Genomic DNA, 14,763 nt, shown 5'->3' on the forward strand with positions numbered 1-14,763 from the left:
CAAAGGCTGCATTCACACAGAAGCAACACAAGTGATGACCCTTTGGATTCAGACAACCAGGCAGCACACTGCTGACAGTCAAATTATCTCAGGCCTGCTATCAGCAGCAGGATGTTTTCATCAGAGCCTTTACAGCCTTCCCTGTGCTCCTTGACCATGCTTATGGCTTATGGCTGCCCTACTGAGGCCACAGCTGCAATCTTGTGCCCAGTTCTGGGCCCTCAGCTCAGGAAGGAGCTCAGGGAAATGCTGCAGAGAGCCCAGCCCAGAGCCCCCAGACTGCTGCAGGCAGTGGCAGCTCTGCTGGGAGGCCAGGCTGAGGGAGCTGGGGCTGCTTGGAGCAGAGGAGCCTGAGGGCTGCCCTCAGTGCTGCTGCTGAAGATGTGCAGGGCTGGAGCCAGGCTTTGCTCAGGGGTGCCCAAGGACAGGCCAAGGGGCACCAGGTGCCAGCTGGAGCAGAGGAGGTGCCAGGGGAACAGAAGGGAGAACTTTGTGAGGGTGCTGGAGCCTGGAGCAGGCTGCCCAGAGAGGCTGTGGAGCCTCCTGCTCTGGGGACATCCCAAACCCACCTGGGTGTGTTCTGGGTGCCCTGCCCTGGCAGGGGGATTGGACTGGATGATTTCTGCAGGTCCCTTCCAACCCAAACCATTCTGTGACTCAATCAATCTGTGACACAAGTGTCCCATCGCCTAGCCTGGGAGAGAGCAGCAGACTCATCCTGCTGCAGGGAGGGAGAAGGGTACCAGCCCCTCCAGGCTCATCTGCTTGGCTCTCAAGGACTGCCAGAACTGAGGGCTGACAAGCCAAGAGTCATAGTGCAGACAGGACAATCAGGAGGGCATGGATGTCCCAGGGTGAAGGCAGGTGACAAATACATCAGAATGTAACCAAAAATCCAAAGCCATGAAAACCAAAGCCAGGCTGCTCAGTTAATTATTCATGGGCTCAGCTCAGTTGGAGATGCTGAAAAAACTCCAAACCCTCAGAGTGTCTACAGTGAATATTTACCTTCCGTGGCTGTTCAGATGGGTTCATTTCAGTCTCTCAGTCAGTTCACAGACCAGCAATGTCAGGAGAAGTAAATGGTGCTTCCAGAAAGCTCTCAGAGCTGTGTGGCCACTCTAAGAAGGTATTTTTCATCCATAACCAGCAGCATGAGCACAGTTGCAGCATTAGTTAAAAACCACCTCTGAAGCCAGTCAAAAAGCTCTGGGTCCACAGAGATCTCCTTCAGGGCCAGGACAGGAGGAGCTTCCTCTCAGCAGCTCAGACCTCAGAGCACTGCTCAGCTCATGGAGGTGACAGCGTGGTGCCAGGAGCCAGTGCCTGCCCTGGACACCTGCTGAACACTTGCTGAAGCCTGACCTGACTTTGGGATGATGTGGTGGGAGCTGAGTGAACTGTGGATGCAAGAAACGTGAGCAAAGTCCCTGCTCACCCCAGCCAGCGTCTCTCTGTGTTTCAGGAACAAACAGTCTGGTGCATTTGTCTGGCTCAGGCTCTCAGACCAATGCCTCTCTCCCTGCCAGCCACCTGCCACATTGCTTTTAGTCCTCCAGGCACACATGGCCAGGAGAACATTCTCCTGGGCTTTGGCTGCCACACCACTGACTCTCCACTATCCCAGAGTCTAATATAAAAGCTTTAATACTTGACAGAGGTCAAAAGCTTTAATACCTGACTCAGATCCAGCCTAAGGAGGACTTGAACAAACAGCACTTGTCCTCAGAGAGTCAAGAACTGGACTCTGTCACTAGCCTCTGACCAGGAGGTGGCATTTTCCCCAAAGGTAGTACTAGTATCAGTTTCTCCACATGATTCTGAGTGGTTTGAAACTGGATGCAAAGACCTCCCTGCAGGTACAATGTTCAGCCTCAGACCTCCATGCACATCCTGCCTAGATCACCACTAACTAATATCAAATTCTTATCAAAAATGGCAACCAAGATAACAAAAGAATCAACCAAACCCAAAACCTCAAGCAACTTCCTAGTGCAGAGGAATAACACTGGATAAAAAACACAAGAGGGGAAAAGCAGAGGGGGTGAGACCCTCACCTCCCAGTGACACTGTGCACAAGGCTTGGATTGAGTCACTGACAGATCTGCTTTGGGGCAGGGAAAGTTGGAAACGTCAGGCAATCAAACTGTGAAGCCTGTGAAAGAATGTGATTAATGTAGAAATGTGATGAAACTAATGTGCTTGGCTCCAGAATTTCATGGCACACCCAATACTGGAACCAAATCTGATGGCTTCTTGGCAAGCAGTGCCCCTCTGCGCTCCCCAGCCGTGGGGATCCACAGCCTCTTTGTTTTCTAGGTCCGACTGCAATCTGCAGCTTTTATTTCTGCTCCATTTCTAAGGATGCCTTTCCCAGGACGTGCACCCATAAAGAGAGCCATGGACATGCATGCACACTCTGAATAATTGTGCAGAATTTCACTCTTCCCTCCTGAGACATAAAAGAGCCAAGTGTTATTGAATTTACAGCGACTTTGCTGCGGTTTTCTCATCATTTGCTTGATGCACTGCAGCTTTTTTAACAGGCTGCCACTTCCTCTCCTGCTTAATGTTTAGGGTACTTGTCCAGTCTCAGCTACACCTTCAATATCTTGGATTTCTGTCTAAGGTTATTGGTCCCATGGGCAATTTTCTGTTCAGCAAATGTGTCATTTTCTCCCTTCTCCTCTGCTTGTCTTCTGCTCTCCAGCTTAATGTGGAAAAGGAATACTTGGCCAAAGGAGCGGTGCAAAGTTGGACTGCCAGCACCACAGTCAGCACAGGACTAATCTTTGCCTGATGGTTTAGACCCCTCAGGATGTACTGCATGGCTGTGACCCCTAATTACAGAAAGCTGGGCATGGCAGCAGCATCTGACTGGGGCGTGGGTGAGGCAGAAGAGCAGACCTTGCATTTATTGACTCAGGTACAAGATTTGGTATCGTTGCTCCTACAGTGAATTTTCTATTGCTTACAGGCCCACATCCTGCTCAAGCTTTCCTATACTGCAAAAGGATGTTTGTGGGCACACTGGGACACACTCCCCCAGGGGAGGCATACAGAAGATCTGTGATGGGACAGAAAGCACACTTGAGGTGGGCACGTTGAGGCCCAAAGAGCTGAGTGTCTGCAGACCAAACCTCCCAACTGCTCTGCACACCTAAGCAGCCTTCTCTTTAGTCTGCTGAGTTTAGAACCAAGCAATACCCACCCTGGAGGACTCAGAGTCTGTCTGTAAGCAGCAGTCTGATCTGACACTGGACCACATAAACCCAGCTGCCAGTACTGCAAAAGCTCTTGGCAAGCCAGCAGGTGCCTATGAATGGCTCTTCCAAATCAAGACCATAGGCACAGTTTTTGACCTGGTGTGTGGAGGGAAACCTTTCTGGGACACTTTGGGCACATCCCAGAAGTGTTGAATGATGGGAAGAAAGTGCATGTAGGTGCAAGCTGAGTTTGACAGTGACAAATGACTCCTTCATGGGGATGGTTTGTGGCAGTGGGAGGCATCGTTCTGTAAATTAACCTTTCATAAGGCAAAAGGGCAAAAAAAGCCTCCAGATACTCACACATGGGCTTGAGCTGGCCAATGAGTTCCTCTTTTGTCCACTTTGCCCATTCTTTCTTGTCTGTGTTTATTGAGCACAGGATGGGGCCGCAGGGTTTCCCGCAGTCCTCGATGGCAGGGACATTCAGGTAGTGCACCAACACGATGTCTGGGTTCTGCAGGCAAAGCAGAGCACAAGTTATGGCACTGGGCCTCTGCCCTGCTCAGGGCTCTCTGCATCTACTTCCCAAATTAAAACTATGACAGAAAGCATCATAGAATCAGAATCAAGCAGGTTGGAAGAGAGCTCCAAGCTCAGCCAGCCCAACCTAGCACCCAGCCCTGGCCAATCAACCAGACCATGGCCCTAAGTGGCTCATCCAGGCTTGGCTTCAACACCTCCAGGCACAGTGACTCCACCACCTCCCTGGGCAGCCCATTCCAATGCCAATCACTCTCTCTGGCAACAACTTCCTCCTAATGCCAAGCCTATACCTCCTCTGACACAACTGGAGACTGTGTCCCCTTGTTCTGCTCATCATTAGATCCCAGCACGTACCAGATTTCCCCATGATCTTTCCCACTTCTCTATGAGAGGTGGCAAGAAAAAGGCACCACAGACTTTGCACACAGCTTCTCCCCATCCCCAGTGCCCTCTGCTTGCAGTTCTCCCACTTGGGTGCTCAGGATGAAGCCTTTTTCCAGCTCACACCCCTCCAATGCTCACAGGCAGCAGGCAGTTTGCTGTGGTTTAAGGGACCTGTGCCCTCTGTGATCCAGTGCTTTCATCCACTCTGGTCCACATGGGGCCATTTTGGGTGCACAGGAATTCACCCAAGAACAGCAGTGACAGCCACACTTGCCCTGCAGGGCAGGAAAAGGGAGGGAAGAGTCAAGAGAGCTCCCAGACAGCATCACAGAATGCCCCAGGGGCAGGCTCCTGGGCAAGCTGCACAGTTCTTGTCTTGTGAAGACCTTGCAAGGGAAACAGTGAGCACAGAAAAGAGACCAAATCCTTTGCAGAGCTGCTGCAGAACAAGGGGGAACTGCTGACTCTAGCAGGGGGGTTGCTGCTCCCCTCTCCCCCCAGCACCCTGCAGTGGAGCTGAGCAGGGGCTGCCAGGTTGTTCTGATGCACTGCGACGTCCCACCGGCACCAGTGCCCGGAGCAGGAGCTGAGCAGCACCCTGTGAGCAAATGAATCATCTTTACAACACAACAGAAACTACTCCACTGGCTTCCCAACAGCATCCCAGGGAGACTGTACAATAGATCATAACAAGATTGAGAAGCTGATTTCTTTCCCTGAAGTCATTTACTCCTAAGTTCACAAACTTTAATGACTGCTTTGGAATTATTTATACAAATAAATAGGATAATGGTGTAATTAAAACTGGAATGTTTCATTAATGCTGTTAGAGGCAGCACAAACCTCCACTCCCTTGCAAAGCTCGTGCTAGTGGGAGCACTTGCTTATGGAGCCCACGGAGGGCTGGAGCAGTGCGTGGGCACCCCTGCCAAGGGAAGGCCAGCAGAAGGCAACCTCTGATGGGCAGAACACAGCCCTGAGGCCAGGCAGGGCATGCTGGGCAGCCACACCATGCTGGGCAGCCACACCTGGATCCAGCCCAGAGAAAGGGGCAGGGCAGCAGACATGGGGAGCATCCTGCATGTCCCCATGAGGAGGGGCAGCTGCTTGTGTATCCCAGCTCCTCAATGCTTGCCAAGGCAGTGTTGGCAGCCAAAAGGCCTTCCAGCCAAGCTGGAAGAGACCTCTGAGCTCATCCAGTCCAACCTAGCACCCAGCCCTGGCCAATCCACCAGACCATGGCACTCAGTGCCCCAGCCAGCCTTGGCTTCAACACCTCCAGGCACAGCCACTCCACCACCTCCCTGGGCAGCCCATTCCAGTGCCAATCACTCTCTCTGACAACAACTTCCTAACAACATCCAGCCTCAACCTCTCCTGGCACAGCTTCAGGCTGTGTCCCCTTGTTCTGTTGCTGGGTGCCTGACAGCAGAGCCCAACCCCACCTGGCTACAGCCTCCCTTCAGGTGGTTGTAGACAGCAATGAGCTCTGCCCCGAGCCTCCTCTGCTGCAGGCTGCACACCCCCAGCTCCCTCAGCCTCTCCTCACAGGGCTGTGCTCCAGGACCCTCCCCAGCCTTGCTGCCCTTCTCTGGACACCTTCCAGCACCTCAGTATCTCTCTTGAATTGAGGAGCCCAGAACTGGACAGAGCACTCAAGGTGTCTCCTGGCCAGTGGTGCCCATGTACAGCAGCATGCCAAGCACAGCTCACAGAATGTTCCCTCCTCTATCTGCCTCTCCTTGCACACTGGTACCTAGCAGGGCTTCCACAAGCAGCTGTGCTCCTCTGCCTGGGAGAGAAGCTCTCTTGTACTTTAGAAACTCCTGCAAGCAGGGATTTGTGCTTTTTGCCTTCCAGTGATGGAAACTGCAAGCAGAGGATTATCAGTGAAGATTCTGTGAGATTACAGCATCAGATTCCTGCAGCCTGTGTTGAAGAGTTGTACTGCAGAGGGGAGAGGCAAGAAGATCTGGTAAGGAGCTGCTAAGTGATTTGAAAGTGCTAAAGCAAAGACAACTGTCAGCTCTTCTGCTGCTGTGACTCTCCTGGGGACAAACAGCTGGGCCTCCCCATGTTCAGTTTCCACACACCCACCCCCCCTGTTCCAGAGGACACATCTGCCCTGGATAAGAGACAGCCACTGAAGGACACCTTCAGACTCTGCATTCTCTCCTCTCACACCACGCTGCAAACCCTGAGATCAGCACTCAAACAGAGCCATGTTCTCTTCTCCTGTTTTACCCTTTAAAGGTGCCAGAGGTGCCAGGTGGGGCTCCTGGGGCAGCTTCCAGCTCAGGGGACTTGGCTCATGTGTGACTTGGAAAAGATTCAGGTGATAGAAATGACTACCTGTACACCCAGAGAGTCTCCATCAGCTAATTCAACATAATTAGCCATCTAGATGATGAAGTAATAACAAGTGCCATGCTTCAGAGAGTTTGAGTAAAGACACCTCTTGCTTTCAGAGAAGGTTCCAAGAGCAGAGCAGGGACAGGCAGCCACTTGGCTGCTCCACAGAGTGGTTTTTGTCACAGCCTGGAAGTGCCCTGTGGTCACCAGGCAACTCGTGATGGAGCTTCCTGGCTAAGAACAAGTGGACCTTGGCAGTAGATCTGGTCTAGACTTTGTACTTCGTTTATATAAAGGGATAGAAAATAAACATAAACCAAACAGGTTTGTTCCTTATGCCTGCAACTAAAAGCTGAGCACAGGTCATCAAGCCTGCTGAACACCAATCTGCCCAGGAAACCCAGGTGAGCTGGCATGAATGAAGAGGATGAAGAGGATACAGGTGTGGGGAAAATGCTAACTCCAAAGGCAATCACTGTTTCTTTGGGGAGACCTACCAGCAGAACCAGGGGAAGGTGAAAGACCAGAAGCCAATTTAGAGCTGGGCAGGGGACATGCCATGGCAGCAGCCCTTCCCCTGGGCAGCAGGGAAATCTTACAGGGAGCTCTGGGCTGTGCTGCAGATGGCTCTCGAAACCTCTGTCAGAAAGCCACGGGCAGTGGCAGCGTCTAAAGCCTCTGCAGAGCCCCTCCACTGCCCAGGTGTCCCAGTCTAAGTTGCTACCAACTGTCCCTGTCCCAGGCAAGGACTGCACTGGGTCCACCTCCTCAAGCAGTCTCCCATGGGTGGAGAAGAAACTTGTTCTGCTGCCCTGGTGGTGTAGGAGAAGCAGGAAATGGCACAAGAAGCGGTTAAAGAACCCAAGACAAGAAGCTGATGGTTCTGATAGGGAGAAATGGTGTGGCCAGCAGGAGCAGGGAGGTCATTCTGCCCCTGGACTCTGCACTGGTTAGACCACACCTTGAGTGCTGTGTTCAGTTCTGGGCCCCCCAGTTTAGGAGGGACATTGAGATGCTTGAGCGTGTCCAGAGAAGGGCAACGAGGCTGGGGAGAGGCCTTGAGCACAGCCCTACGAGGAGAGGCTGAGGGAGCTGGGATTGGTTAGCCTGGAGAAGAGGAGGCTCAGGGCAGACCTTATTGCTGTCTGCAACTACCTGAGGGGAGGTTGTGGCCAGGAGGAGGTTGCTCTCTTCTCTCAGGTGGCCAGCACCAGAACAAGAGGACACAGCCTCAGGCTGTGCCAGGGGAGATTTAGGCTGGAGGTGAGGAGAAAGTTCTTCCCTGAGAGAGTCATTGGACACTGGAATGGGCTGCCCGGGGAGGTGGTGGAGTCGCCGTCCCTGGAGCTGTTCAAGGCAGGACTGGACGTGGCACTTGGTGCCATGGTCTGGCCTTGAGCTCTGTGGTAAAGGGTTGGACTTGATGAGCTGTGAGGTCTCTTCCAACCCTGATAATCCTGTGATACTGTGTGATACTGTGAAATGCAGCTGCAACATCCATCCGACTCTGCTTTGCAGCCTCATCAGCACTAAGTGGTCAATAAATCAGCCTGGCACGGTGTTAGGTTTCTCCTGTGGCTTAACCATTCATCTCATGAAAAATGAAGGAGAAAAACTAGGTGGTAGTGAACTTGCACAGAGCACCCAGAAGGTGAGCAGGGCAGGAAGGGTGCGGCAGAGCTGCCCCCCAGCCGGGCTGCTGGTGCCTGCAGCAGCCAGGGAGAGCAGCTCCGGCTCCTCCACCAGCCGCTCCTGCAGGGCTTTGCTCCTGCTCCCCTCCTGGCAGCTGGGGAGGGCAGAAACGCAAAGGAGAGCAGTGCCTGGGAAGGGCCCAAGGCTCAGAGGAGGGGCAGCACAGGGACCACCAGCACCCAGGCCAGTGGGGGTGGGAGGGAAGGTTCCCATCTCCGTGACCACATTCTGCTCCCCACCACGGGACCCACGGTGAGGGGGGGAGGCAGAACAACCACAGAAACCCTCTCTTCCTGCTGTGCCCACCCAAAGCCTCTTTGTTCTGCTCCCTTTTGCTCACAAGCCGTCTCAGGCCAGCTTCCAGCTGCTCAGCAAGGGCAAGCAGCTCAGGGCTGCATCTCACTGGCAGGGCCTTCCAAGTCACTGATGCCCACAGATGAAGAGGTTTTCTTTGCCAAGGTGTCTCTCTGCTGAGAAGTTTTCATATGTAGTCCCAGCCACCCTGCAAGGAAGCAGCTCCCAAATGTAGCCCTGGGCCCCAGAAGCAGCCACCAGCTCTGCTCTGCCACACAGCCCTGCATTGCTGGGTACCCAATTAGTGCTTCTGTGTTGAACTTGCTAAGTGTTAGCAAGTATTGAAAACGTGGAAGGTGGCAGCAGCCTCTTCTGGCCCCAGTGGCTACACCTTGAAGCAAAAGGGCAGCAGGATGCAGAGGCAGATGCTGGCCCCCCCTCCCCTTTCATCCTGCTCTGTTCTGCTCTAACAGCTCCACATTCAGGGGGTGACTGCCATGCCTCAGGCCAGGCAGAGGGGTGAGAAGCAATGCCAGCCCTCTGAAAACACAGGTCACAGCCATCCCTGCAGGCTGGCTGGGTTAACACCCAACGTGATCACCCTGAAGAAAGAACTCAGAAAGGGTCTGGAAGTGCCTTGGATCCCTCGAGAGCTGTGCAATGCTGCAGCACCCACAGGCAGTGCAGGATGGGCTCAGACAGCAGCTGTGTCACCTGCAGAGTGCAAAGCAAGGAAGGAGACTGCTCCCAAACACGTGCATGATAGAGACTTCTGCTATTTATAGCAGTGTCTATCTACAGAGCGTGTGAGAGTGCAGCCTGGGGTACCTGAAGGGCAAGGCACAGATACACCACACAGAAGTAAAGGGACTAAATGCCAGCTTCAGGCAAGAACACTGATTGGAATCACAGGAATTTCTTCATCCCTGAACTAATCTCTAACTGAGGTCCTCTACTGAAGGCAACCTGGTGCCTGATGCTCTAAAATCCTTCATGCTGAGAGTGAAACCCAGCAGCCTAACCCTGACTGACTCAAGGCAATGGGCTGAGCATTTGTCCTGAGCTGGGCATGTTTAGTTAGAGAGAACAAGACAATTAGCAAGCATGTAGCAGAGCACTGGCACTAGAGAGGTGATGCACCAGAGCACCTGGAAGAGAGGGACACTCCAGAAATAAGGAAAGTCCTGTCCAAGGAAGAGTCAGGAGACCTCTGAATAAGCTTTTCTTCGTGGGAGAGCCTGGCAGCAACCTCTGAGATTAGGAACAGCACCGTGGGTCAGCCTGATTATAATCAGGCAGCACTTAAATAATGTAAGCAGCAAAATAAGAGAGCTGTAAGACAGAACAAATACCAGACACACCCCTGATGCATTATCAAACATGGTCTGTTTGAAGGTATTTCATATCCAAAGGAATCTGAAAGCACCTGGATGCACCTGGGGATGGTGTTTGTTTAACATGCACTTTGAAAGCTATGGAAACAGGCAGCACCAGGATTCCTGGCCCCCCCAAAGTGCCCCAAAGAAATTGATTTCAAGCTGTTGTTCCCTTTCACAGCAATGCCTCTTGTGCCAGTGAAAGGTACAACAGAAGGACAACAGCACACAACCAGAGGCATGCAGGACATAAACCAGAAGGCACTGCTCTCTCCCACACAGGCATTACTCTTCTGGACAGTGGAAATTTCTTTTCATCTGTGTCACTGCTCCCGACTGGAGCTTTAACTTACACAGGCAGCTGACAGGGACAAGATAATTCTGCCAAGAGTTCTTTTGTTTGTCTAGAAACACCCATTGGAGCTGGAGGTGGTGACACAGAATTCCTGTGTCCTGGTGCCCAGGGATAGAAATGTGTCAGGGAAGTCTGCTGCTTTTTGCTCCAGAGTAAAGAACCTCCTGCAGACCACAGGAGTGTTCACCTGGGAAGGGCCAAGGAGACCCAAGTCCTTAGCGCCCAAAGGCTCATGGCATTGGCCATACCCTGCCTATGGGGCACTTAACATCCCCTTTCAGCTGCAGCATCTGCAGCCACAGTGCAGCTTGGGGTCAGCACAGCAGCCACAGTGCAGCTTGGGTCAGCAACAAGAGCCTCCAGACTTCAAACCACAGAGCAAGGCAGAGAAGCTAAAGAAGCAAAAGCTGCTCCTGGCTCCTTCAGCACTGTGGTTTTCCCTGCTTTCCACTCAGTCCTTTTTGACTGCACATCTGGATTCTTGAAAGACCAGCCTGAAAATTCAGTGGCTGGTCACAGGACTGCACATCTGGATTCTTGAAAGACCAGCCTGAAAATTCAGTGGCTGGTCACAGGAGGTGCCTGGGCACCTCTCAGAACATCTCACAGAGCTTGCTAACTGACAGAGCCAAAGCTGCACCCCAGGAGCGCTGAGCTCAACACAACACACAGCTCTCTCCAGGGTGAAACAAAGCAAATGCTTGACACCAAGCCTCAGGGAGGAATCTCAGGACCACCCAACCCACAGGAGCAGAGCAGCTGCATTAGTTCCAAACTATGTTGGACTGACAAGACAGATGGACAAACCCCTGCCAGATGAGACTCCACCATCGAGCTAGGGAACTGGGTGCAATGTGCCAGCCTCTGCAGCCTGCTAATTGGCACAGGATTTGCTGCTGCATTCAGATTATTTTTCCCAACAAGCATGAGACAGAAATCCCTCAGCTGACATTTGTGAGGACTTTTTATTTCCTTCTATGCTGAAGCACAGCATCCCCTCTCTCTGTTCTCCCTGCAACCTTTACATGGGGATTGTGTCATTGCATTTCAAACGGGCTCAGGCAGAGCGATGCTCACAACGCTTCTGTCCTCACCCCTTCCAGAAATGCCAGCATTATAAAGCATGCCCCAAGTGACTTCTCTCGTTTCCCAGCTCACCCAAGCCAGGGATGCAACAATAGCTGCTCTGAAATAAGAAATTTTAATTTCAAAGCTCCACTGACATTCACCAAGAGCTTTCAAAGTTTGTATCAACAGAATCCGCTGCTTCGAACTCTGGTTTGAATGCAGATGGTGCAAGCTCCCCCTCTCATGTGCTGATGGCCTAGTTTGCCTCAGCAACACTATTGACTTTTAAATATTAATGCATTTCTGTGAATTTCAGTTCAGTCTGTACCTGCAGAAGCCTCCCTGCTCTTTTCAATTGGTGTTGCTGTAGGCAGGCCAGGCACTGCAAGCTGACCTTTCCAAATGCCAGCTGAGAGCACCCCAGAGAGGATGCCCGGCGCTGGCGACACGCTGTCCCTCGGGGCTGCTCCTGGAGCCTCAGCAGGCTCCAAGCTGCTTCTGTATGCATGCAAATGTGCCAGAATCATCTGGAAGCTGATCACCCCTCAAACCTCCTGTAAGCTCCCCACAGCAGCAGCAGGTGAGAGCCAGCCTGCAGAAGTGGAGGACGCAGCAGTAAGGATGCATCTGAGGGCTCCCAGCAGCTTGGCCTTTCAGAGGTGTTGTGTGCTCCCAGCCTCACACAACCAACCCACCCATCAACAACAAAGGTTACTGCAGTGGTGGAAGGTGACAGCAGCTGCTGCAGCATCCCAGAGGCTGAAGTGGTGTTAAGCAGCTGGCCCTGACTGGTTTTTTCATGGCTTCCCATGGCCAGCGGCCAGGCACAGCCAGGAGGACATGGGATTCTCCACCATCTCTTGCTGGCATGACAGACTCCTCACACAGCTGTGCCCTGCTGTGATGGAATTGTCTGCTACTTCTAGATGGTGCCTGGACGAGTGGCACAGCTTTGGCCAGTCTGCTGGGGATGTGATGTCCCTCACAGCCTGTGTCACTTCTCCCCAGCCAGCACAGGATGCTCATCAGCTCTGGCCCCTTCCCATCGATCTGGGCAGCACAGCAAGAACAGAGACATGGGACTCCAGCTGCCTGGCAATGATGTGAGTGTGATCATGATGCCTGCCTGGAGGAACAGATGACAAACACAATGTAATGTTCCAAGCAGCCTATATGGTACAGGGTAAGCCAGCAAGCCCTTTTTATTTTGACTTTTTGCAGTTGCTCTGAGGGCTTTGTCATTTATAGCTTCTTTAAATTTGTTACTTTTGATATCAGTGAGTGGTAATACAATTCCCAGGGGAAAAACATCAATAACTTTCAAAAGACTTTCATAATGTTGACTTTGATAGTCTTGCAACACTTCTGTTCCTGTGGCAAAATCCTTATGCCACTGCTGTACAGTGCACAGGTTATCTGCTGCAGGTTTTGGTGTGCCTGGATAACCTTCACAGTGCCAGGGAATCCCAACTTCTCCTCCTGCAGGACATCTTTTGGAGCCCAACTTCATTTTGTGTTGAATGTGAGGGCTCACAGAGATGCAAGAGTCAGAATAAAAGATGCAGAGGGAGCCCAGAAGCAGCAGGGCTGCGCCCAGAGGCAGAGGTGGCACATCCCTGGCACCTGCCCATGTGGAGGCCAGCAGGACTCCTCCATCCCCACTCAAATGCCAGCTCCTCCTCGTCAGGCAGATGTCCTGAAAAGGACTCACAGCAGCCAGCTGGGAACTGACACAGCAGTTTTAGACTGGAAACATCAAATCCTAAGGCAAAAAAAGTATCAGACTTGAATTTCTTCTGAATTGCAAGATTAGACACCCTCTTTCTTCTTCATCATCACTCAGAAGCTTCAAATTTCCCCAGACAGAGGAGATTAACAAACAGATTAGCATCAGAGCTCCTGCTGTAGGCTGTGTGAGGCTGAGCCCAGCTCTCCAGGCCTCCTGGATATATTTCTAGGTTCCCAAGTGGGTGCTTTGAAATCTTAAAAGGAAACATGAACCCCACCAGTGCTGCTGTGCAGCTCAGAGGGGCTTCTCTGACCTGCTGATGAGAGCAGAGGTATCTCCTTATCAGACCCTGCTGAGGACTCTGAGTCCTTTGCAGCTGTGTAGGTACCCTGGCTACAGAGATCTCCTTCTACTACCTGACAAGCAGAGTTTGCTTCTCTATTTCACGTGAGAGAGCAAACAGAACCACTGCCAGGGTGCACAAAGCCCTGGTTAGTGCTGATAACTCTGAATTCTAAGGAAGGCACGTTCCTCCCTGGCTCCTTTATGCCCAGAATCAGGTCTGTGTTTGCTTGGTGTCTCACACACGGAGAGAAGAGGATGGCAAACTGGAGAGCGAGCCCCAAGCTGCCCACTGTCAGCAATGAACAGGAGTCCTGCAACCTAGCTAAAGCCCACCCATCTCAGAGCCCCCACACAGAGGCAGCCCAGTGGTTTCTGGGCAGCTGACAGCATGGTGATGGCCTCCAAAGCTGTGTTGGCTAAGCAGAAAGGGAAGCTTTGCTTAGCCCTTGGGCTCAGGCCGAGCAGGTGGCAGATGCCAATGCTGCATCCAACCAAATTTTTAAGTAATAAGAGCAAATTTATTGGATGAGCATCTGGAGATGTGGCACATGGGAGTGCCACACTTCTCTGGTAACTGTGGCTGCGTCCTACCTTGTCCCTCTGGACCTCTCCCTGATCTGTATTTCACAGTGTGCTCCAACAGCAGCAGTGCAACTTGGGCAATGTCTTCAGCAATGTGTTGGCTGTTACACACAGGAATTAGAATCACAGAATCAAACAGGTTGGAAGAGACCTCCAAGCTCATCCAGCCCAACCTATCACCCAGCCCTGTCCAATCAACTAAACCATGGCACTAAGTGCCTCATCCAGGCTTTGCTTGAACACCTCCAGGGAAAGCAACTCCACCACCTCCCTGGGCAGCCCATTCCGATGCCAATCACTCTCTCTGCCAACAGCTTCCTAACAACATCCAGCCTAGACCTCCCCCAGCACAACTTCAGACTGTGTCCCCTTGTTCTGTTGCCGGTTGCCTGGCAGAAGAGACCAACCCCCATTACTGGGGTTTGATGTAAGATTTACTCCTCCAAAGTACCTGTGAAGTGCAGCTAGTTAATAAATGGAGTGCTGCTGCCTGTGGTGCACACTCACATGAGCAGGAGGAAAGAACAGACAACACCAACAACACTGCACACTTCAGAGCACAAAGAGGCAGGGAAGCTGCTACAGCTCGGCAGCAGCCTCAGCCTGTTACACATGGCAAGGCATTACTCATTTTACCCATCAGCTACTTGACCCAGCTACCTACACTGCTATCTTCTGAGACATCCCAAAAAAGCAGCAGCAGTCAGAACATCCAGTGCCAGACGTGGGAATAATTAAAGTTTAACAGCAGCACTTTTAAGTTGGTAAATGCAGGGAAAGTGAATGCAGATCAAAGGGGGTTTGCAGCTTAGGCACTGATGCATCTCAACCAGC

The 14,763-nt window shown here is 52.1% G+C and overlaps 1 protein-coding gene across 13 annotated transcripts in view; it reads right to left on the reverse strand.

Moving 5' to 3' along the window:
* The window catches only part of CAMTA1 (calmodulin binding transcription activator 1), a 260,782-nt gene that overhangs the window by 60,175 nt on the left and 185,844 nt on the right, over window positions 1–14,763 (reverse strand). For all 13 annotated transcript variants that reach the window (XR_010308514.1, XM_064171818.1, XM_064171817.1 and 10 more), the window contains one exon: window positions 3,570–3,723. Coding sequence is in view for 12 of the 13 variants with exons in the window: in XM_064171818.1 (XP_064027888.1) it covers window positions 3,570–3,723 (154 nt within the window). In the remaining variant the exon portion in view is untranslated. The remainder of the gene's footprint in view (window positions 1–3,569; window positions 3,724–14,763) is intronic.

Source organism: Pogoniulus pusillus, chromosome 36, assembly GCF_015220805.1.
Source record: "Pogoniulus pusillus isolate bPogPus1 chromosome 36, bPogPus1.pri, whole genome shotgun sequence".
Taxonomy (NCBI): domain Eukaryota; kingdom Metazoa; phylum Chordata; class Aves; order Piciformes; family Lybiidae; genus Pogoniulus; species Pogoniulus pusillus.